Raw genomic sequence first — 24209 nt, forward strand, 5'->3', positions numbered from 1 at the left:
AATGGAATACTATTCGACAGTAGGAAAAGATGATATAGGAACATTTGTGACAACATGGATGGATCTTGAGAGTGTAATGCTAAGCGAAATAAGTCAGACAGAGAAAGCAGAGAACCATATGATATCCCCCTTTTTTTTTTACTTTATTGGGGTGAAAATTGTTAGTAAAATTACATAGATTTCAGGTGTACAATTCCGTATTACATCATCTATAAATCCCATTGAGTGTTCACCACCCAGAGTCAGTTCTCCTTCCATCAGCATATATTTGATCCCCCTTACCCTCATCTCCCACCCACCAACCCCCTTTCCCTCTGGTAACCACTAAACTATTGTCTGTGTCTATGAGTTTCTGTGTCTCATTTGTTTGCCTTGTTCTTTTGTTGTTTTTGGTTTATATACCACATATCAGTGAAATCATATGGTTCTCTGCTTTTTCTGTCTGACTTATTTCGCTCAGCATTACACTCTCAAGATCCATCCATGGTGTCACAAATGTTCCTATATCATCTTTTTTTACCGCCCAATAGTATTCCATTGTGTATATATACCACAACTTCTTTATCCATTCATCTATCGAAGGACATTTTGGTTGTTTCCATGTCTTGGTGACTGTAAACAAAGATGCAATGAACATTGGAGCACACGTGTTTTTATGTATAAATGTTTTCAGATCTTTTGGGTAGATACCCAGGAGAGGGATTGCTGGGTCATATGGTAATTCTATTTGTAATTTTTTGAGGAACTTCCACACTGCCTTCCATAATGGCTGCCAATGTGTACTTCTTAATTCTTCCCCTTTTCCAATCACTCTGTATCCCCCTCCTGTCTGGCAACCATCAAAACATTCTCTGTATCTATGAATTTGTTTCTGTTTAGTTTGTTTCTTTATATTGTTCTGTAGATTCCACATATTAGCAAAATCACATTGCATCTGTCTTTCTCTGTCTGACATACTCCACTCAGCACAATACCCTCCATGTCCTTCCATGCCACTGCAGATGGCAAGAACCCATTCCTGGCTGAGCAAGATTCCACTGTATATATGTACCACCTACTCCTTATCCACTCATCCATCAACAGACACCCAGGCTGAGTCTGCATCTTGTTCATTGTAAACAATGCTGCAATAAACACATGGATGCACACATCCCCTTGAAGTAGCATTTTCGGTTTCTTTGGATAAATACCCTGATATGGGATTATGAGGTCCTTCTTTGTCTCGTTATAGCCTTTGTTTTAAAGTCTATTTATCTGGTGTAAGTATTGCTACCACAGCACTTTTGTTTTTGTTTTCTTTTGCATTTCCACGAAATATCTTTTTCCCATCCCTTTACTTTAAGTCTGTGTCTTTCAATCTGAAGTCTCTTTTAGGCAGCATATGTAAAGGTCTTGTTTTCTTATCCATTCAGCCACCCTATCTTTTGAGTGGAACATTTAATCCATTTACATTTAAAGTAACTGTTGATAGATATGCAGTTATTGCCATTTTATTATTCATATTTTGGTCTTTTTCCTCTTCATCCTAAAGAAATCCCTCTAAGATTCCTTGTAACACTGGTTTGGTAGTGATCAACTCCTTTAGCTTCTTCTTGTTTGGGAAACTCTTTACGTGTCCTTTGATTCTAAATGATAGCTTTGCTGAGTAGAGTAATCTTGGTTGTAGGTCCCTGCTTTTCATCACTTTGAATATTTCCTGCCAATTTCTTCTGGCCTGCAAAGTTTCTGTTGAGAAAATGCTGACAATCGTATGAAAGCTCCCTTGTAAGTAACTAGTTGCCTTTCTCTTGCTGCTTTTAGTATTCTTCGTCTTTAACTTTTGCCACTTTAATTATAATGTGTCTTGCTGTGAGCCTGTTTGAGTTCATCTTGTTTGAGAGTCTCTGTGCTTCCTGGACTTGTATTTCTACTTAATTCGCCAGGTTGGGAAAGTTTTCTGTCATTATTTCTTGAAATATGTTTTCAATCCCTTGCTTTCTCTGTTCTTCTTCTGGTACTCCTATGAGATGCATGTTTTTATGCTTGATGTTGTCCCAGAGGTCTCTTGAACTATCCTCACTTTTTTATTCTTTTTTTTTAGCTGTTGGAATTGGGTGTTTCCTGCAACCTTGGCTTTCAAATCACTGTTTCGATACTCTGCTTTATCTAGTCTGCTGGTGATTCCTCCTAGTATATTCTTCATTTGTTATTGTATTCTTCAATGCTGAGTGGTTGTTTTTTATGGTTTCTATGTCCTTTTTCATGCTTCCTATCTCTTTTTTGAAGATCTCACTGGGTTCATTTATTCTTCCTCTAAGTTCATTGAGCATCTTTATAACCATTGTTTTGTACTTCCTATCTGCTATGTTTCTTGCCTCTAATTTATTTAGTTCTTTTTCTGGGGTTCTCTCCTGTTCTTTCATTTGGAACATATTTCTTTGTTTTCTCATTTTGGCTGCCTCTCTGTGTTTGTTTCTATGTATTAGGTAGATTTGTTACATCTCCCAGTCTTTACTGGGCGGCCTTATGTACTAGGTGTCCTCGTGGGGTCCTGTAGTGCAGTCTCCCTGGTCACCTGTGCTAGGTGCTCCTCGAATGTCCCTTGTTAAGTGTTTTGTGTGCCCTAACTGATAGTTTCTATTTGGTGAGATATCTCATTCTCATACTTTTTGCCTTAGTTTTTTAGACATGGTTTCCTTTATTTCTTTGAACACATTTAAAATGGCTGATTTAAACTATTTTTCTAATAAGTCCAACACCTGGGACTGTTCAGCAACAGTTATTATTGATTGTTTCCCACCCCCGAACCCCCACTAATGAGCCACTATTTCTTCTTTATTTGCATATCATATAACTTTCTCTTGAAGACTAGATATTTTAAATAATGTGTCAACTCTGGAAATCAGAATTCTGCTCCTCCAGGATTTGTTGTTATTTCTTGTTGTTTATTTTTGTTCCTGTGTACTTTTTTAGTGAGGTTTTGGGACCAATTGTTAAAGTATGAATTCTTTGTTGTTTGTGGCCACTAATTCTCTGCTTGGTTAGCTTAGTCTTAGTTCATGGGCTCTATGTGTGTAGCACACCTTCAACTCTAAGTTAGGGAGTTGACAACGCTGCCTTAGCATTCAATTCCTGGTTGCACAGCCTGAAGGTCAGCCAGAGTTGACTGCTTAAGGTCTTTCATGTTTTTTATGAGCATGTATACAATCCTACACATGTGCATTTGCTTTCTTGATTTCCGTAAGTACGTTGTAGCTTTTCAGGGTCCCTATAAACACCTCATTACCCAGCTTTTATTTTTAAACTTCTCAGTTAGCTTTTTGTTTGCCCCAATTGTTATCTACTGCCTCAGCTGTGAAGTAAAATAACAGCCTCTAAAAATTTTCAACAAATTCCCTTGGAATAAAGGTTTTTTTTCATCAGGTAATTTCAAGTCAGGCCAAATAAAGACTAGCCTTGCAAGTGGATGTCTTCTAGGAAGCTACCAGAAAAGTCAAATAATGACATGAGGCTTTGAAGGAGTTCCATCTCTGCTCTGCCTTCTCTGGAGGCAGCCATGCTCCAGGTTTTCACCATGATTGTGACCTGTCCGTTTTCAAGGTTACTGTGGAGCTGGGGAGAGGGGAATGGGAATGGGCTAAGTTAAAATGCCACAAAGCTCACTGTTCTTACTGATAATCAGCCTTCTTTCTTGAATAAATTCTTCTTGGATAGCTGCCTTTGGTTAATTTCTAGGGTTCTGAAAAAGTTGATTATGACAATTTTTGCCAGTTTTCCCCTTGTTTTTATGGAGATGAGAACTGTTGAAGGCCCTTACTCTTCCAATTTTGCTGACATCATCTGCTATCTGGGACCTTCAGAATGAGCTATTCTTGGAGACTAAGCAAACTGGAACATAATTTATATTCTTTCTAGAAGACAATTTATATTCCAAAATAAAAACTGTCATTTTTGAAATTTTAAAATTAAGACTTGAGTAAAGAATTGAGTCCCTTCAAGATCTCAGAAGTCTGTCAATTCAGTTTCCATCTCTATACATTTTCCTTAAATTTCCTTATAACAATTTGTCTGAATTAATTTTGATACCTATTTTTAAAACAAAAAAGTCAAATTTAATTAGTGGCTCAGCAGAGTAAGAGATAAAATGTGTTTAATTAAAAGTTTAAGATAATAGTCAAGGAATTTCATTAATGGGAGTTGTGTATGTAAGTACAAAAATATCCCCCAATCAGAAATAATATCCTAATATAAATCAACCACATTTCATTTCATAGACACTTATTCATTTCATGTTTCTAAGCATCAATTTCACTTTTTCATACATGTGAAAAATGTAGTTCTCCACCAGTTAGGAGTAATACACCTTTGTAGGAATTTGACAAAAGCTATAGACCCTCTTCCTGGAAAAATGAACATACATATATAATTCTGCTTATAACTTAAGGGGTTCTTCGATATTCTGCAATCTGTAAGAACCCCTATTGAACAAAGAATTATGATTTTAATGGGAAAAATAGAGAACAGGTATTTAAATAATTACAACATCTCTTCAGTAGAGCGATGGGAATTTAAAATACAAAAACATATATAAGTGGTCTCCAACTAATGTAGACATTCCATTTCAAAAGCTAATTTGCACATTGTGTATTTAGAATTTATTACATGTTTTTCTTAAAAAACCAATGTTAGAAGCAATGGTTGGAGACTGTTAAACTGTAAGTCTCTTAAGGGTAGGTGCTCTTTTTATTTGTCTTTGTATTATAATGACCTATCCAAATAAACAGGATATTTTAGGCTCCCAAGTGACCCTTTACAAAACTTATTTTAGTCAATAATGTATTTAAATAGAAATGCACTAAGAAAACAAGAAAAAATATTGAGGCAATGACAAAGATCAAATAAACCACAAAGACAAAGGTAAAATGAAAAATAGGAGAAGGAAAGAATATAGAATAAAATAGATTTTAAACTATCTTTTGATTGAGACACAGTCTTAATTAGAATAGAATGTAATGGTAAATACAATTATTTCTAGATATTCCTATTTGAACTTATATATTCGTTTTTGCTGTGTTAAATTTCACTTTAAAATATGTTTCTTCATGATATAGTATCGCCTATGCTTAGCCATGAGGGAGGTCATTTTTGGACCCTAGCAATTTGTAAATGGACTGGAAGGGCAAAGGGGATAAAATGTTTTGCCTGTAGTGACTAGAAAAGAGTTGAAAGAAGTTGGGAGTGGGAGATACTGTTCAAAGAGGTTTTATATAATGAAATAATTTATTATCTTATATATACCACAACTTCTTTATCCATTCATCTATCGAAGGACATTTTGGTTGTTTCCATGTCTTGGCCACGTAAACAAAGCTGCAATGAACATTGGAGCACACGTGTCTTTATCTCTAAATGTTTTCAGATTTTTGGGTAGATACCCAGAAGAGGGATTGCTGGGTCATATGGCAATTCTATTCGTAATTCTTTGAGAAACCTCCACACTGCCTTCCATAACGGCTGCACCAGTCTGCATTCCCACCAACAGTGTATGAGGGTTCCTTTTCTCCACAGCCTCTCCAACATTTGTTACTATTTGTCTTGTTGATGATAGCCATTCTGACTGGGGTGAGGTGATATCTCATTGTGGTTTTGATTTGCATTTCTCTGATGATTAGTGATGTTGAGCATTTTTCATATGTCTATTTGCCATTTGTATGTCCTCTTTGGAGAAATGTCTCTTCAAGTCCTCTGCCCATTTTTCAATTGGGTTGTTTGTTTTTTGTTGTTGAGTTGCATGAGTTCCTTGTATATTCTGGATACTAGCCCCTTATCGGAGGCACTGTTTGCAAAAATCTTCTCCCATTCAGTTGGTGGCCTCTTTATTTTGTCAATGGTTTCTTTTGCTGTGCAGAAGCTTTTAAGTTTCATATAGTCCCATTCGTTTATTTTAGCTTTTACTTCCATTGCCTTTGGAGTCAAGTTCATAAAATGCTCTTTGAACCCAAGGTCCATAAGTTTAGTACCTATGTTTTCTTCTATGCAGTTTATTGTGTCAGGTCTTATGCTTAAGTCTTTGATCCATTTTGAATTAACTTTGGTACATGGTGACAAATAGCAGTCCAGTTTCATTCTTTTGCACGTGGCTATCAATTCTCCCAGCACCATTTATTGAAGAGGCTGTCTTTGCTCCATTGTATGTTTTTAGCTTCTTTGTCAAAAATTATCTGTCCATATTTATGTGGTTTTATTTCTGGGTTCTCAATTCTATTCCATTGGTCTATGTGTCTGTTTTCTGCCAATACCATGCTGTTTTGATTATTGTAGCCCTGTAGTACAAGCCAAAGTCAGGAAGTGTGATACCTCCATTATTGTTCTTTTTCCTTAAGATTGCTTTGGCTATTCGGGGTCTTTTGTGGTTCCAAACAAATCTGATGACTTTTTGTTCTATTTCTTTAAAATATGCCATTGGGGTTTTGATGGGGATTGCATTGAATCTGTATATTGCTTTGGGTAATATGGCCATTTTAACTATGTTGATTCTTCCAATCCATGAGCACGGAATGTCTTTCCATTTCTTGGTGTCTTCTTCAATTTCTTTCAAAAATGTCTTATAGTTTTCAGCATATAGTTCTTTCACATTCTTGGTTGTGTTTATTCCTAGGTATTTTGTTCTTTTTGCTGCATTTACAAAAGGAATTGTTTTTTGTATTTCTTTTTCTCAGATTTCATTGTTAATATATAGGAAGGCAATGGACTTTTGTACATTGATTTTGTAGCCAGCAACTTTACTGTATTCGTTGATTGTTTCTACTAGCTTTTTGGTGGAGTCTTTAGGGTTTTCTATATATAGCATCATGTCATCTGCAAAGAGTGATAATTTAACTTCTTCATTCCCAATTTGGATGCCTTTTATTTCTTTCTCTTGCCTGATTGCTCTGGCAAGGACTTTAACACTATGTTGAAAAGCAGAGGTGATAGGGGACATCCCTGTCGTGTTCCTGAATGTAGAGCAAAGGGCTTCAGTTTTTCTCCATTAATTATGAGATTAGCAGAGGGCTTGTCATATATGGCCTTTATTATGCTAAGGTATTTTCCTTCTACACCCATTTTATTAAGTGTTTTAATCATAAATGGATGTTGTATCTTGTCAAATGCTTTTTCTGCATCAATTGATATAATCATATGATTTTTGTCCTTTATTTTGTTTATGTGATGTACCACATTGATGGATTTGCATATGTTGAACCATCCTTGTGCCCCGGGGATGAACCCCACTTGGTCGTGATGAATAATCTTTTTAATGCATTGTTGTATTCGATTTGCTAGAATTTTATTTAGGATTTTTGCATCGGTATTCATTAGAGATACTGGTCTGTAGTTTTCTTTTTTTGTGCTGTCCTTACCAGGTTTTGGTATCAGGGTAATGTTTGCCTCATAAAATGAGTTAGGGAGTACTGTCTCTTCTTCAATTTTTTGGAAGAGTTTGTGCAGAATTGGTATTAGATCCTCTTTGAAGGTTTGGTAGAATTCACTAGTGAAGCCATCTGGTCCCGGACATTTGCTTTTGGGAAGGTTTTGGATGACTGATTCAATTTCGTTACTGGTGATCGGTCTGTTTAGATTTTCCAGTTCTTCATGGTTCAGCCTTGGAAGGCTATATGTTTCTAAGAACTTGTCCATTTCTTCTAGGTTGTTGAATTTGGTGGCATATAGTCCTTCATAGTATTCTTGGATGATCCTTTGTATTTCTGTGGTGTCCGTGATAACTTCCCCTTTTACGTTTCTGATTTTGTTAATCAGTGTCTTCTCTCTTTTTATCTTAGTAAGTCTAGCCAAGGGTTTGTCAATTTTGTTAATCTTCTCAAAGAACCAGCTCTTTGTCACATTAATTTTTTCTATTGTCTTTTTGTTCTCTATTTCATTTAGTTCTGCTCTAATTTTTGTTATTTCCTTTCTTCTGTTGACCTTGGGTTTCACTTGTTCTTTCTTTTCTAGTTCTTTAAGGTGTAACGTGAGGTTATTTATTTGGGAGTTTTCTTGTTTCTTGAGATAGGCCTGTAATGAGATAAATTTCCCTCTTAAAACTGCTTTCGCTGTATCCCAAATATTTTGGTAGGATGTATTTCCATTGTCAAATGTTTCTATGTATCTTTTGATCTCTCCTCTAATTTCTTCTTTGACCCAGTCCTTCTTTAAAAGTATGTTGTTTAATCTCCATGTATTTGTGTTTTTCCCCGCTTTCTTTTTGCAGTTGATATCCGATTTCAAAGCCTTATGATCAGAGAATATGCTTGGTATGATTTCAATCTTCTTAAATTTGTTGAGACTGATTTTATGTCCCAATAGATGGTCTATCCTTGAGAATGTTCCGTCTACACTAGAAAAGAATGTATAGTCTGATGTTTTAGGATGAAGTGCTCTATAAATGTCAATTATGTCCATTTCATCTAATGTGTCATTTAGGGCTACTATTTCGTTATTTATTTTCTGTTTGGATGATCTATCCATAGCTGTCAATGATGTATTTAAGTCCCCTAGTATAATTGTGTTTTGGTCAATTTCTCCCTTTAGTTCTGTTAGTAGTTGCTTGGTGTATTTCGGTGCTCCCTGATTGGGGGCATAAATATTGATGACTGTTATGTCTTCTTGTTGTACAGTCCCTTCACCATTATGAAATGTCCATCTTTGTCTCTTGTTATCTTTTTCACCTTGAAGTCTGTTTCATCTGATATCATTATGGCTACACCTGATTTTCTCTGGGTACCATTTGCTTGGAGTGTCAATTTCCACCCTTTCACTTTGAGTCTATGCTTGTCCTTGTAGCTGAGATGTGTCTCTTGGAGACAGCATATGGTTGGGTTTAGTTTTTTGATCCAATCTGCTACTCTGTGCCTTTTTATTGGTGAGTTCAGTCCATTTACATTTAGGGTGATTATTGATATGTGAGGATTTCCTGTCATTCTATCCTTAGTTTTCTGGTAAGGTTGTGTCTCCATTGTTTCTTTGCCTTTTTGTTGTTGTCTATTATTTCTGTGTGGTGGTATTCTATGATGTTTCCCTCTGTTTCTTTTTTTATTTCAGTATGTATTTCAATTCTGGATTTATTTTGAGTGGTTACCCTTAAGTTTATGTAAAAGAAAGTTTGATATTTAGAGTATTCCATTTTCTTCAGCACGCTTACTTTCTCCATTCCCATATTCCGGTTCAGGCCTTTACTCTCCCCCTTTTTGAGTTTTGGTTGCCACAAATTGTCCCTGTTGATGGTGGTCGAATAGCCTCCTTTAGTATTTCTTGTAGTGCAGGTCGTGTATTAGAAAATTCCCTCAGCTTCTGTATGTCTGGAAAGGTCTTTATTCCTCCTTCATATCTAAAGGATATCTTTGCTGGATATATTATTCTTGGCTCATGGTTTCTCTCTTTCAATAGTTTGAATATTTGGTTCCACTCCCTCCTGGCTTGTAGAGTTTCTGCTGAAAAATCTGATGATAATCTAATGGGCTTTCCTTTGTAAGTTACCGTCTTCTTTTCCCTGGCTGCCTTGAGGATTCTTTCTTTGTCGTTGATTTTAGACAGCTTCAATACAATGTGCCTTGGAGAAGGTCTGTTGGGATTGAGGTAACTAGGTGTTCTATTTGCTTCTTGGATTCGAGGGTCCAGTTCTGTCCACAAATTTGGGAAGTTCTCATCGACAATTTGTTTGAATATATTCTCTGTTCCTTCTCTCTTTCTTCTCCTTCTGGTATGCCCATTATTCTTATATTGCTCTTTCTGATGGAGTCAGAAAGTTCTTGTAAGTTCTTTCATTTCTTTTAAGTCTCAAGTCTCTTTCTTCTTCAATTTGTGTCATTTCCAGGTTTCTATCTTCGATGTCACTGATTCTTTGCTCCATCTGGTCAACTCTACTACCTAAGCTGGTTATTTCATTCTTAATTTCTTCTATTGAGTTCTTAATCTCCAGAAATTCTATTTGGTTCTTATTTTAGATTTCAATCTCTTTCGTAAAATGCTCATGCTGTTCTTTGATTGAGTTTCTGAGTTCCTTTAACTGCCTATCTGTGTTTTCTTGTATCTCGTTGAGTTTTTCAGAACTGCAATCTTGAATTCTCTGTCATTTAAGTCACATATTTCTGTATCTTTAAGTGCCTTCTCTGGAGATTTTTCACTTTCTTTCTGAGCTATCTTGTTGCCTTGGTTATTCATGGCGATTACTGGTTTACTATTTCTCTTCCTAGACATCTACAGGAGTGACTTCTGCAACAGGTTGATAGAAAGCGGTCTTTCTTTTGTTTGCCAGTACTTGTTGGTAGAATGTTTTATTATTTCTCCAACTGCAACTTATTTTCTTCTCCCACACAGTAGTGCTATGTTTTCTCTGCACTATTCCAACTTCTCACACAATGGGGGATTCCCTGGGAGACGGGCTTCTCCTCTGTTAATAGTTCGTCTAGGTCACAGGGCGCAGTGTCCCGGTGGGTATGCGGAGAGCTTTTGATGTTCAAAGCTCTTCCAGCTGCTGATTCAGAGCCCGTATATTTCAGCAGTTCTGTTTACTCCTGCAGGATCCGCCCAGATAGGTGGGGTCAGGGGCGGGTGAGTTGTGAGAGGTGGCCCAGAGCAATGGCGGCGACCACCACCACAGCCGGTCCTGCTTCCACTGCTCTCTCCCTTTGCTGGAACTAGTTGGGCTGTGAATTTGTGTTTGCGGTCCACAGATCTCAAAACAGCAAATTTTCTGTTGTTTTGATCTGACACTGCTACTGTTTCGCTTCTAGCACCGGGCAGGTGGGGCAGGGCGAGCTCTGGGAGGGAAGGGAGGGGGCGGCTAGTCTCAGTGCCTAAGGCTCCGTTCTCTGCTCGGCAGTGCGGGCTTAAACCACCGTTTTCAGCCTTTTTCCCTCAGTCTTTTCTCCGAGGTCTCTGCCGTGAGCGTTGGGTTCAGCCGTGTTATATGCTGTCCCCTCAGCCCTGTGGAGTCCTGGCGGAGCCCTAGCAGTCCGATCTTCCCGCAGCTGCGGTAGTTCCGGGAAGCAGCGAGCTCGGCACACTGAGCTAGGTCTGCGTCCTGCGCCCAGCAGCTCCGTCTCCGCGCTTCTCCCTTTCCTCCTCCCTCCACTCGCGCGAATCTCCCACCTGTAGGTGGTATCAGTCGGTAGTGGGCCTCTTCGTGTTGCTTGTCTGCTGTGCAGGGAGTCCTTTGTGGAGTTTTTGTTGTTCGATTCTTTGTAAATTCCAGGGGAGCTTTACAGAGGCTCACCTCACTCCGTCATTTTTCCGGAAGTCTCCAATCCCTTCTTTTTTTTCCTTCTAAGTTTGGTGTTTGACTCTCTGACTAGGTAACAATCAAAACAGGTTCAGACCGGCAGTCTGGGTCTATAGCTCCAGAGAACCCTTGCTGAAGAAATCTATCAATAAACAACCTCAGGCGGCTGAGAAAGTAATTAATTGTCTCTCTGAAAATTCTCTTTAGCTTGGAGAGATTCAAAATTAGGTATAATGCTGAACTAAATCAATGTAATATAGGTATATTGAGTAATTGATTTAGACATGATTTTAAACTAGAATCTTACTAAGTTCATCAACAATATCAGAACATTTAAGAGAAATAAAGATTAAAAACATCTATAAGTTTAATAAATTAGGTATATGCAAAATTATCTCAATACTGAAGATTTTATTTATTAGTTGACAACTGAGGTATAGAAAATCAAATACAGCATAATAAACTTAAATGCAGTTAAAAAGTTTTAAGAAACATAATTTAGTTGTAAAAATCTGCTTAGACGTAAATTTTAAATTCTGCTAAATTTATAAAATAGTTTTTATGCAAAAGTAATAATAGCCAATTCCAGAATATGAAACCATAAAATATAAAATCTCTAAATCTAACCATAAGATTTTAAAGATTAGGGCACTAAAAAAAATCAATTAGTGATTCTTTATGAGTAACAACCTCCAAGAATCTTTTATAATCATATATGAATAATAATTCAAAGGGTTATAAAAGTATTTAAAAGTAACGATCCTGAAAAAAGATCTGCAGGAACAGATCAACTTGGAGCTCATAGTATGTGGACTTCTACTTCCCAAAGTAAGATAACTGGTTAAAATATAAATAGGCTAGTCTGCTTTAGCTTCCCCAATTTAAACTATTGACTGCATTGCTCTTGGGATTAAAAAGGAAAGGACTAAAGCAGGATATGTCTTCTACTGGACTGTGAAAAAGCCTAAAGTTAGAAGACAGGCTAATTAGAAAAATTAATATAATAATTGTGCCATGTGAAGTGTGAGCATATGTGAATCATGGCTCTATGAAACTATGGGCTTAAAAACTGTAAAAAGTAAATAACTAATATGATTACATACTGTTTATAAATATTGATACATAAATATTATCACCCATATCAATGTTTTGAAACAAAATTTTAAGTCCTGCAAGTCCTAACAGTACAAATCTTTCAAATTTTCACATATACACCATAAGTGACTTACGCGAAAGCCAAATGTGATATACGAGTCTTTCAAAGCCAAACGTGATATATGAATATGAGTCTTTCAGTTCTACTAGATCATATTCCTAAAGGTAGTAAGTTAGGTACCTGAAGAAAATTCATGTTAGTATCTTTTGATTCTACAATTATCGTATCTTTGCCATTATTTCCCCTCCCACACTTCTCATCCCATGTCCCATACCACAGGACTCAAAATTAGACTCTAAAAAAATCTATGTTCTGATTTCACTTTCTACCTAGTCAAAAAACATAGGCCTATAAGCAATCCTAGATGACTTTATAACCCTATAAATCACTCTGGCTATCTTTCAAATACTATGTTCTAGAATTCTGACAAACCAGAATGGAGTTTAAACTGTCTCCACCCACTTCCCACTACATTTGCACCCTCCGCTTCCCCACCCCCCAGATGAAGGTTAGGTTGATAAATGGATTTGGGAGATGAAATAAAGCCAGACATCAAATAACTTACTTGAAATCCATCTCTTACCTTCTGTACTTAACCCTGGACTTGATGTGAACTTGGCTACATCAACAATTTTTACAGCAAATTGTTGCCCAGTTTCCCTGTTGATACATCGTCGTACAACACTGAAGGGACCCCTAAAAAAAAAAAAGCCAAGTTTAATTCATTGATTTTATTAAGTTTCCATTTCCCTTCAACATGTTACTAATATTTTTCACTGTCTACTTTAGCTATAGCTTTCAAATCAAATTTAAGTAATGTAATTCTGAACATATTTTTCTATAATTCATAATTTAAAGTTATTAAAAAAGAAAAACAGAAAACAAATTTGCATTTTAAAATCACTTTTAAAAATTCTAAATAGTATTCTTATATTCAAGGCAAATAATCTTTATAATATTCTATCTATATTATGAACATCTTATCAGACTTCTAAAAACATTGTTAAATTTATTTTTGTGGCCCATGCGGGGATCGAACTGGCAACCTTGGTGCTATTATTACTAGCACCATGCTCTAACCAACTAAGCTAACCGACCACATGAACATCTTAAATAAAAGAAGCTGTCAATCATTGGCAATATACATGGCTTTTATATTTTGAACTAGAAACTTAAGTTATTCTTGACCACTTCCTCTTATTGCACCCACCACTTTTCTAATCTTCACTAACAAGTCCTATTTAGTTTATCTCAAATATCTCTTAATCCTGTCCACTTCTCTCCATGGCTCACACCTTAATCTAAGCTACTACCATTTTCTACCTGATCTGAAAAATTTGTTTCTCCTATTCATTCTTGCAGTGATGTTTTAAAAATGAAAATCTGGCACTATGTTTCTGCTTAAAATCCCAGAGAGAGACGGTATGTGCAATACATATATTTAATCAAGAACTAAAATATATAAATCATTCCTAAGTAAAATAAAAGAAAATGTGCTTTAATAAAATCTTGGCAAAACACCTGAATAGGCACTTGACAAAGAGAAAGTCCTGCATGATTTGGTCTCTAACAAGCTCTTCAGTCCCACGAGAATTCACAGAGAAATCCTTCATCCTCCTCAAACTTCAAATCAGAATTGTTCTAAACTGCCATAGGAAAGGAAGTAATTTCTACCAGCAAAGCACCACTGGTCCAGTCAATTGCTTACCCAGTCCTCTCCTCAATCTGAACTGGTGGCTCTCAATACAGGCCACACAATTGAATTAACTAGGATGACTGGTAAAACACCAATGCTCAGGCCCAGGCATTAAATCGCACATATTTGCATACATGCACACACTGTTCCTTGTGATTAATGGTTATCAAATAAGTATCTAAAGATAAAAAAATAGATTTGTTCATGCTTGAACAGACTACTGAACAATACAGAATGCAATACCAATGTATTACAGTAGTTTATTTGAAGGCTAGTATGGTTTAAGGCACTAAATACACACATGTATGTGTACACCTGTGTGTATTTTCCCCCTCCTCAGGAAAAGAACAGAATGAAACAAAACATTTGCTTTTACAGGTAAAAACAGTACACCTAGATACGTGTTGTCAAACAGCAGATAGAGCAGGTTCTCCATTTATACTAGGATACTTATGATACTGCTTGTCTTAAAGTATAAGTTTGTCCTTTTTCTTTCAACTAGAGGACAAGCAAAAGAATATAATCTAACCCAGACTTAAACATTTCTCTGAGGTCACATAAATTAGTTGATTTCACCATGCCATCATCAGGACATCAATTACACCAGAGCTTCAAATCTCTTCTCCTGAAGCAACCTAACAAAGCTAAATCGGAACGAAAAGAAATGGGAATAATATACCTTTCAGAACTCTATAGAAAGAGGACCTTTTTTGATAATCACTCAAAACTATTCAAAGATTTTTCTCTGTGAGAAAACAATATAACAAAGTGAGACAGGACTCCCACAAATGTTTTCACTCTCAATCTGGGAGGTCTTACTTGTGATCACTTATCTTAACAATAGCAATTTCAAGAAAAGCTTAACAGTTTTTGGTTTTTGTCCACACATAAACCCTCGGGACTCTGTATACATTTGTATAGTATGCTTCAATTCACCCCATCTTTTTGGAAACTTTCCAAGATCTGTATGTGGGATTATTTGTGGTCAATCGAGTCAATTTTTTACTTTTTCCTGTTTGAACAAAGGTGAGGAAGAAAGCATAGCTTTTCCCTCCACCCTTTTAATAATAGTAAAGTGAAGAAAGCCAGGGATAAGGGAGTGAAAAGGGATAAGGGAGTGAAAAGGGAATACTAAGACAAAAAAAAAAAAACACCCACCAGAAACATATTTAAATCTGGGAATAAAAATAGAATCAAAGCCTCAATTCTTTAGGCTAATTTTATAATGTGAGGCAAAGAAAATGAGGTTAGCTATGAATTATTGATGACCCAAAGAGAGGTCACAGGGAAAGCATTTTCAAGAGTCTTCGGTCCTTCAATGACAGCCAGGGGGTTAGCAAAGGTGAACCAAATTTAGTACACTAAAAAGACACTGAAATATACTTTAAGTTTTTGTATGATTCAATCCATCAACTAGAAACTCAATGGAAACTGATAAACATTTAAATGAGTATATAGTGTCTACAATTTTAGCAGGACTCGGTTTAAGGAGCAGTAAAAATTCAGAAGGCCCAAGTTTCAGTCTCGCCTAAACTTCTTTTCGCAGCTGACATTTCATGCTTAAATTCTTTAGTCTGTGGTACCATCAGTTCTTGAGTATTTATGTGGGGGGAAGTATTGATAGAGATAGTTGTAAGCCATCATGATAAACTACTATCTTTCTCATGTTTCCAAAAATTCTGGCCAAGGTATTAATCAAAATGGAATAAGATAATTGATGGCTTTTCAGATTTTATGAAATATATGTTCTTTATTCAACTCTTTAAGAATACCGAATATTGACTATGATTGTGACAGAAGTTTCTACTTGAGGTGGCTGCTTGCAGAATTCTGTTTTTAAGTAAAAGGTCAATTAAACCCAAAATATGTTACAAGTGAATAGAGCTATAACACCTCTAAGGTTTTGAAAAGAATGCAGCTTTGTCTTTATTCAGACACAGAGTAATCTGTAGTTTTCATTTATATGAAGGAAGGTTAGGTCTCGGAAATGAACAATTCTGAGACCAAAAGTAAATATATCAAAAAGGTGACTAGGATTAAAAAAAAAAATTATCCTAGAATGCAGTATGTTGGTTTCCAGGTAACAGGATAGATATAGCACAATGCATCTAATTTATTTTCCTCCCCAAATCCCACTAAAACAATACCAAGGCATTAAATTTTCTTTTTTAAGGACTAGGAGAATGAGAGGCAACAATAGTAATAATCAAATTGGTGAAGTAAAAAGGCAGATGGAGTAACGGTAACTGGCTTACCATACCTGGGAAAGCTGAACTGTAAAGAGAAAAGAAGGAAAGTTCAGAACTAAACCCATTTACACTTCAGACTCCTCAAGAAACATTTGAACAGGTAGCAGTAGATAACTCTGGAACTAGAGGGAGAGGGTGGGGCTAAAACAACAAGGTTTGAATGAAATCTATTAGAGAAGCAGTTAGAGTCCTAGAGCCCCTCCTTACCCCATGCCGCTGGGTAACTGCCCCACCCTCAGCCTCACAGAGGTCCATTCTCTAGAGAGGGTAAAACATTGGGTCTTAGAATAGTGACACAAAGCAGTTGAAGAACTGGGTACTATATGGAAAGCAAGGGGATTATGTGATCACATACAAAATGAATGCAGACAGTCCCAGCCCCTTTCCCCTTTAATAGGGGGGAATATTAGAAGCTAGATCTTTATCTTTCAGGCAGGAGAGGAAAGATATTCTATTGAATATCCAACCATCCCAGAAGCAAAGACCTAAAGACAATGACATGAAGTTCTTCAAATTGTTCAACCAGATTATCCTCACTTGAAACCCAAAGTCAGCAAGTTCTGCCTGCAAGTTCAGAGCTCTCAGTCTGCTTTCAGTTCCTGTACTGCAGCTTTTCAATCTTGGCACTAGTGACATTTTGGGCTAGATAGTGCTTTGTTGTGTGAGGATGTCCTGTGCTTTGTAGGATGCTTAACAGCAGCCCTAGCCTCTACCTGCTAGATGCCAGTAGTACTCCCTCACCCAGTTCTGACAAGCAAAAATATCTCCAGACATTATCAAATGTCCCCTGGGAGGCAAAAGTGGCCTGATCAAGAAGGACTGTCCTATTCCCAATCATGAGTAGACAGCCAAACTCCCGAAGACATCTGGAGGTTTCCAATTTGGAAGACAGAGAGCAAAACAGCAACTAAGAGCAACTTAGAGAAAACAAACAAGAAGAAAACTTCAAACTACCATTAATATCCTTAGAAAGATACTATAACTATGAAACCAAACCAGAACTTTCAGAAAACAAAACAAAAAAGGCTTTTGAAAAATGAAGACATGAAGAAATTTAAAACTCAATAGAAAGGCTGGCAGATAAAGTTGAGGAAATTTCCCAGAAAGTAGAGCAAAAGAACAAAGAAAATGGAGGGAAGGAATTCAAAGGAACAAAGTAAATGGAGGGAAGGAATTAAAAGGAATAATCTAACAAAATTTCCCAGAATTTAGATCCTGAGTTGCCCAAATTGAAAGGACCCACCAAATACTCAGCAAAATAGATAACAGACCCATGTCTAAACATGCCACTGTGAAATTTAAGAACACTGTGGGCCAGAAGATTTTCAAATTTCCAGAAGTTGGGGTAAGGGTGCTCTGGGAGGGGAGGATGATATTGTTCACACACAATGGATCAGGGACCAGAAGGGCTTCCAATCTCTCAATGGCAATACTAGAGAAGCAAGAAGACACTAGAGCAACACCTTTAGAACCATGAAGGAAAATTCTTTCTAACCTTTAATTCTACATCCAGCAGAAAAATCAATAATCATAAAGACATTTGCAGACCTGAAAGAGCTCAAACATAGTTTCTGAAGAAATTATAGGATGTATTGGCCAAAACAAGAGAGTAGACCAGTAAATGGGATTACAAGGGACAGCAAATAGGAGATCCCACACAGAAGACACATAAAAGGAACCCTTGGGAGTACAAGGGAGGGAGACCTCAGGCTGACAGCGATGTGTCGGGCAGAGGTTAACCAGCCTAGACTGAGAGCTGCCCCAGATTCCCACACTGGTCACCTTTTTAACCTGAAAACAGAAGGACCAGGTGAGCCAGGACCAGGTTCTTCCGTTTTGCTTTTACTGACCAGGGGCTGATTAGATTCCTGCTCTTCTCTGCAGCCTGGATCAGCAGAGGACTCTCATTTCACTGCACCGCAGTGTTCTCCTTTGGCCTATTCCTGAGAGCTCGGGCAGCCAAAGAGCAGGAAACGCAGAGCAGCGCATGCCCTGGCCGCATTCCTGCTGGACGTTCAATAACCATCCCTGCACTACAGCACCACCATCCCGCCTGTGAAGAGCCCAGTGTCCTGGGATTTACCTGGGGCCTTGCCAACCAACTTCACAGCAGGGGCTCCTATATGCTCTCAGGATACCTGAAGCCAGACTATGAATAAGAGTTTCTGTTCAGGTTCCTTCTCCTGAAAGTCTTCATACAATAGTGGTAATATTGCCCTCTCCTTACACAGTTAAGTTTGCACTTGCTACTCAGTTTTTAAAGAATAAACAATACACTGTTCAGAGATACATACATAGGTGGTAAAGTTATTTTAAAATGTAAAAGGAATGATTACTTCAAAAGCCAGGGTAGTAGTTAGGGGGGGTGGGGTGGGTGGTTGTGATTGGGAAAGGGCACACAGGGGCTTTTAAAGGTACTAGTAATATTCTATTCTCAACATGGATGGTAGACTCATGAGTTTTCATTTTATTATTCTTTAAAATATATACATATATATATAATACATACAAACACACACTTTATACACTCCTCCAATACATCTATTTAACAGTTAAAAATAACATTTTTAATGGCTGACAGGTACATTCCCAAGATCTCACTAATCAAAGGAGGTCTTAAGTTTTATACATATCTGTATAATACAAATTATTTTAAATAACTTGATAAATATAAATAAAAAATGTTTGCATCTCAAACCTAATGAAGTCAACATGAATTATGTAAATGGCAATTTTACATCTGACTGAACTAAATTTAAAATGATACTTTAAGTTGTTACACATAAACTTTGGGGTGACAACTATAATATAAGAGATTTACAAACAAAACACATTATGTCTCAGGAACTTTGATAAATGGGGTGAACTTCTTGTCTAAATCACAGTCCTAAAAGTTTCATTATATTTATAATGAATTGTGCAATGTACCACAACAGATGTAGGAAAACTGAACAAGAACAACCAATTAACAAAAGAAAAGGGGGGGGTATTGAAGACTAAAAAGAAATTCGCACACACACACACACACACACACACACACACACACAACAGAGTTGATATACAGTCAATCCTCATCATTTGCAGATTAAATGTCTGTGAATTCCGTTACTAAAATTTATTTGTAACCCATAATCAATACTCACAGCACTTTCATAGTCATTGGCAGTTGTGTGCAGAGCAGTGAAAAATTTGAGTCACCTGATGTGCCCGTCACCAGCTAACGTTGAACAAGGTGAAACTGCCTACTTGTTTCAGCTCTCCAGCTATAAACAAGTCTCCCTTTTTTGCCATCCATTAATGTATTTTTCGCATTTTGTGCTCTTTGTTGGTGATTTCACTGTTTAAAATGGCCCCCAAGTACTATATCAAACTTAAAAGCTTCTGCACAGCAAAATAAACAATCGACAAAATAAAGAGCCAACCAACTGAATGGGAGAAGATTTTTGCAAACAGTGCCTCCGATAAGGGCTAATATCCAAAATATACAAGGAACTCATGCAACTCAACAACAAAAAACCAAACAACCCAATTTAAAAATGGGCAGAGGACTTGAAGAGACATTTCTCCAAAGAGGACATACAAATGGCAAATAGACATATGAAAAAATGCTCAACATCACTAATCATCAGAGAAACGCAAATCAAAACCACAATGTGATATCACCTCACCCCAGTCAGAATGGCTATTATCAACAAGACAAATAGTAACAAGTGTTGGAGAGGCTGTGGAGAAAAAGGAACCCTCACACACTGTTGGTGGGAATGCAGACTGGTGCAGCCGCTATGGAAGGCAGTGTGGAGTTTCCTCAAAAAATTACGAATAGAATTACCATATGACCCAGCAATCCCTCTCCTGGGTATCTACCCCAAAAATCTGAAAACATTTATCCATAAAGACACATGTGCTCCAATGTTCATTGCAGCTTTATTTACGGTGGCCAAGACATGGAAACAACTAAAATGTCCTTCGATAGATGAATGGATAAAGAAGTTGTGGTATATATACACAATGGAAAACTATTCGGCAGTAAGAAAAGATGAAATAGGACCATTTGTGACAACATGGATGGATCTTGAGATTATTATGATAAGAGAAATAAGTCAGACAGAAAAAGCAGAGAACCTTATGATTTCACTGATATGTGGTATATAAAACAAAAACAACGAAAGATCAAGACAAACAAATGAGAAACAAAAACTCATACACAGACAATAGGCTAGTGGTTACCAGAGGGTAAGGGGGGTGGGGGGTAGTAGATGAGGGTAAGGGGGATCAAATATATGGTGATGGAAGAAGAATTGACTCTGGGTGGTGAACACACAATGGGATTTATAGATGATGTAGTACAGAATTGTACACCTGAAATCTATGGAATTTTACTAACAATTGTCACCCCAATAAATTAAAAAAAAAAAAAGAGACCTGACAGAAGAATTAAACTCAGTACAATTCCGATTGTTCTTTGAAAATAGAAAGGGGAGGCTTATTTGAAAAAGTTGGCATGGATCTCCAATAGGCTAAGAACACATCTGGCTCAACTGTCAAAGCTGATACTTCAGAGTTTTAAGATTAGCATTTACTAACTCAGTACTTGTAATGGCATAATTAGTACCTCTGTCAAACCTTGATACTTCAGTGAACAGTTTAGTAGACTTTGCTTTAGATTTTATGTAGCACACCATCCTCTGGTCTGAGTCTACATATGATACATTCACCATTTACTACTTGTCTGAGAGGACTGCAGAGCATGCACAGCAGTCTCTCTACTGATCCAAGAGTTCTGGAAAACTTGACTGTGTGTTTGAAGGGATGGGGTTGGTTAGAGCCAAGTAGAGGGATACGGACTCTAGGTCTCTGTTAGCTCATACATGATGGAGCATGAATGAGCTAACAGAGTGCTAAGTGGGAATATTTTTGTAACAGATAAAAAAAAGAGTAGACATAAGAGGAAAGAAATTAAAAAGAAAACATATGAAGGAGTGTGAGATAAATATATTCCAAAGTAAGAACTCTGACTTGGTTGCACATGTTCAGGGCTTTTTAGCTAAATATATAAAGAACTCTCACAACTATTGACACACTGACATTAAAAAACTTCTATTGATATTTTACCCTATTCGTTTACCTCATTTTTCCCAATGGAAAAAGACCATAAATACAAAGAACAACAACAACAACAAAAGATTAATAAAGCATTCATGCCCTCAGAAAACTCCCAATCTAATAGACTGCTGTTGGTATAGATACTTAATTTTAGTATACTGTTATAGAACAAAGTAATGGAACACAATACTAAGAGTTTATTATCTGTGGATAGGAAAGTGGTCAGAGAAGGCCCCTATGAAACAGGGACACCAAGGAGGGCTTAGAAAGATAGATGATGTAATACAGAATTGTACACCTGAAATCTATGTAATTTTACTAACAATTGTCACCCCAATAAATTTAATTAAAAAAAAATTGTATACCTGAAATCTATGTAATTTTACTAACAATTGTCACCCCAATAAATTTAATAAAATAAAATAAAAAAAAAAGAGTTTTTCAGGCCAACAAGGGAAAGGGGAGGATTCCACAAATAACTGGTAGTACGTGCAACAGCCTAGAGCCAAGGCAAAGCACAGTGTGTGCTGATACTATAAGCAGTTTGGTATTGCTAGCATGAAAAAATGGAGGATGAGAAGTAGCTGGAAAAGGAGAAAGGGGGCCAGAGATCACTGTGGCAAAAGACTGGAGGATGGGTTGAAAAGTGGGTGGGGGCCAGTCAGAAAGTTATTACATTACTCCAAACACGAGATGATAAACACCTAAACCCATACAGTAGAGGCAACTAATAGATACTTAAGAAAACAAACTGACAAGAAAACAGAGTAAATGATTAGCTATGGGGTGGTGGGGGTGAGTTTAAAGAATGACTTAACAGATAAGTTCAAGGACGGGGTCAACATGTAGATGAAGACAACTTCAATTACCATTTACAAGATATGTACCAAGCATGCTGCTAAGAATTTTACCACACACACACACACACACACACACACGGTGCCAAAAAAATGTATACAGATTTTAAGAAAGGAAAACTGTATTAAAATTATAACACTCAATATATACCGATAACAAAAGATGAACACAACTCATGTTTGACTTCTGCATTTACAAGAGGTGCTCAGTGGTTACCATCAGCGTCCAGACACTTCCGATCATGATGAACTATTGCTAGAGCAATACTGACCAAAGTGTCCACTTGTATACATTTATTTGGCACCCCTGGTATATACAGGGTATATATATTCCCTCATTATTTATCATAATTTACCATTATTTATTATAATACCTAATATACTATTAGTTCTACTTTATAGATTAGGAAACTGAGGCTAGGACAGGTTGCCTATGGCCAGACAGTACTGAATGATACAGTCAGGATTGGAGCCTAGACATACTGAACTCTAAAATCTAAGTTCCCAGTTTCCATACTCCCTAGGAAGTGTGAGTGAACAGGAGGCAACTGAAACTATTGATGTGAATGAGAGTACTAAAGAGTACAGACCGAAAAGGACAGAGGACAGAGCCCTAGAAAAAATGAACATACCCCCCCCAATCCCTCCCAAAGGAATTGCTGGAAACATCCCCCCAGAAAGAAAGAAGAGCTAAAGGCAGGTTTTTAGAACACAGTATCTTGCAGAAATATAGACATGAAGAACAAGTGCTTAGCAGGGTCTACCTTAGACACGAACAAAGAGGTTCCTCCCCATTCCTTTCAAGGTTGGCACTAGACAAATGTAATTTTCACTTTTAAATTAAGAGCTGCACATTCACATTTTGTTATTTTCGAAATGTGGGACTATATATCAGAAATTGGCCCAATGGAAATGGTTAGTAGAGAAACAACTTTTTAGAAACTCACTCCTGCCCTTTTCTACTAGTATTCATGAACTTAATTATTTATAACTAGTACTAACATTATCACAATTGTCAAATTGTATGTGCATAATCTACTCTTTATAAACTGCAACTAATAATTATGGAAGTCTAGCAGTATGAAATTACATTGTAAATCATATTTATACAATGAATGTGTTCTGTTAATGTCACTAACACAGATTGTTTTCCAAATGTTACACCATCCTATAATAGCACTGTGGCCTGCCATTAATTACAACTCTGCATCTAAGAGGGGGAAGGAGAATTAATATTTGAGCTCAGAATTTTCCGTCTTCATTAACAGATTTTTTCAATAATGCTTCTGTAGAATACTGTTAATCCCATCCCATTCAGAACCATGTTTCATGGATCTCCATAAAAAGTTAGACCTACTTCTGAATTTAATAAAAGTAAATGGTCTAATTAAATTAAATAAGTTAGTGAAAGAAATCTCAAAGCAAGCAATACCCCTTTCTCTATTATTCATTTTAGTTGCATCAGGATTATGCAAAATTTATACAGTAGCACAGAAACAAAAATAATTAGCTAACACTCTAAATTGGAGTTTCCCAAATTGATATCTTGTGGAGTCCTTAAAGAATAAGTTTCTCTGTCAAGTAAACTTGGGAAACATCATATAAAATACCTACTCCCCACCTCCACTCCATATTCACATTGCACATTAGCAGCCAAGTCTTGTAGTTCAGAAACAAGCATCTCCTCCACCACACTCTACTCTCATCACCCACCAGCACCTATTAATCTTTAGCGTTTCCTGAAAAATGCTTTTGAACATGATTTAAATTTTAATATTTAAAATAACCAACAAATACAAATTATTTAGTTGTAATGGCTATGAATCATTTAGATTTCAAACAACTTTTTTTCTGAAATAATATTCTCCCCCAAACATGGTATATAAATTGTTGTTTAAATTTTTACAGAGAT

The 24209-nt window shown here is 36.7% G+C and overlaps 1 protein-coding gene across 15 annotated transcripts in view; it reads right to left on the bottom strand.

Moving 5' to 3' along the window:
- Positions 1-24209, bottom strand: part of CASK (calcium/calmodulin dependent serine protein kinase) — a 358208-nt gene that overhangs the window by 274186 nt on the left and 59813 nt on the right. For 8 of the 15 annotated variants that reach the window (XM_019747875.2, XM_019747874.2, XM_019747869.2 and 5 more), the window contains exon 2: positions 12976-13088. In XM_019747875.2, coding sequence (XP_019603434.1) covers positions 12976-13088 — 113 coding nt within the window. Of the gene's footprint in view, positions 1-12957; positions 13089-24209 lie in introns of all 15 variants that reach the window. The other 7 variants (XM_019747861.2, XM_019747864.2, XM_019747863.2 and 4 more) reach the window with 1 other exon arrangement.

The sequence above is a fragment of the Rhinolophus sinicus genome, chromosome X (assembly GCF_036562045.2).
Source record: "Rhinolophus sinicus isolate RSC01 chromosome X, ASM3656204v1, whole genome shotgun sequence".
Taxonomy (NCBI): Eukaryota; Metazoa; Chordata; class Mammalia; order Chiroptera; family Rhinolophidae; genus Rhinolophus; species Rhinolophus sinicus.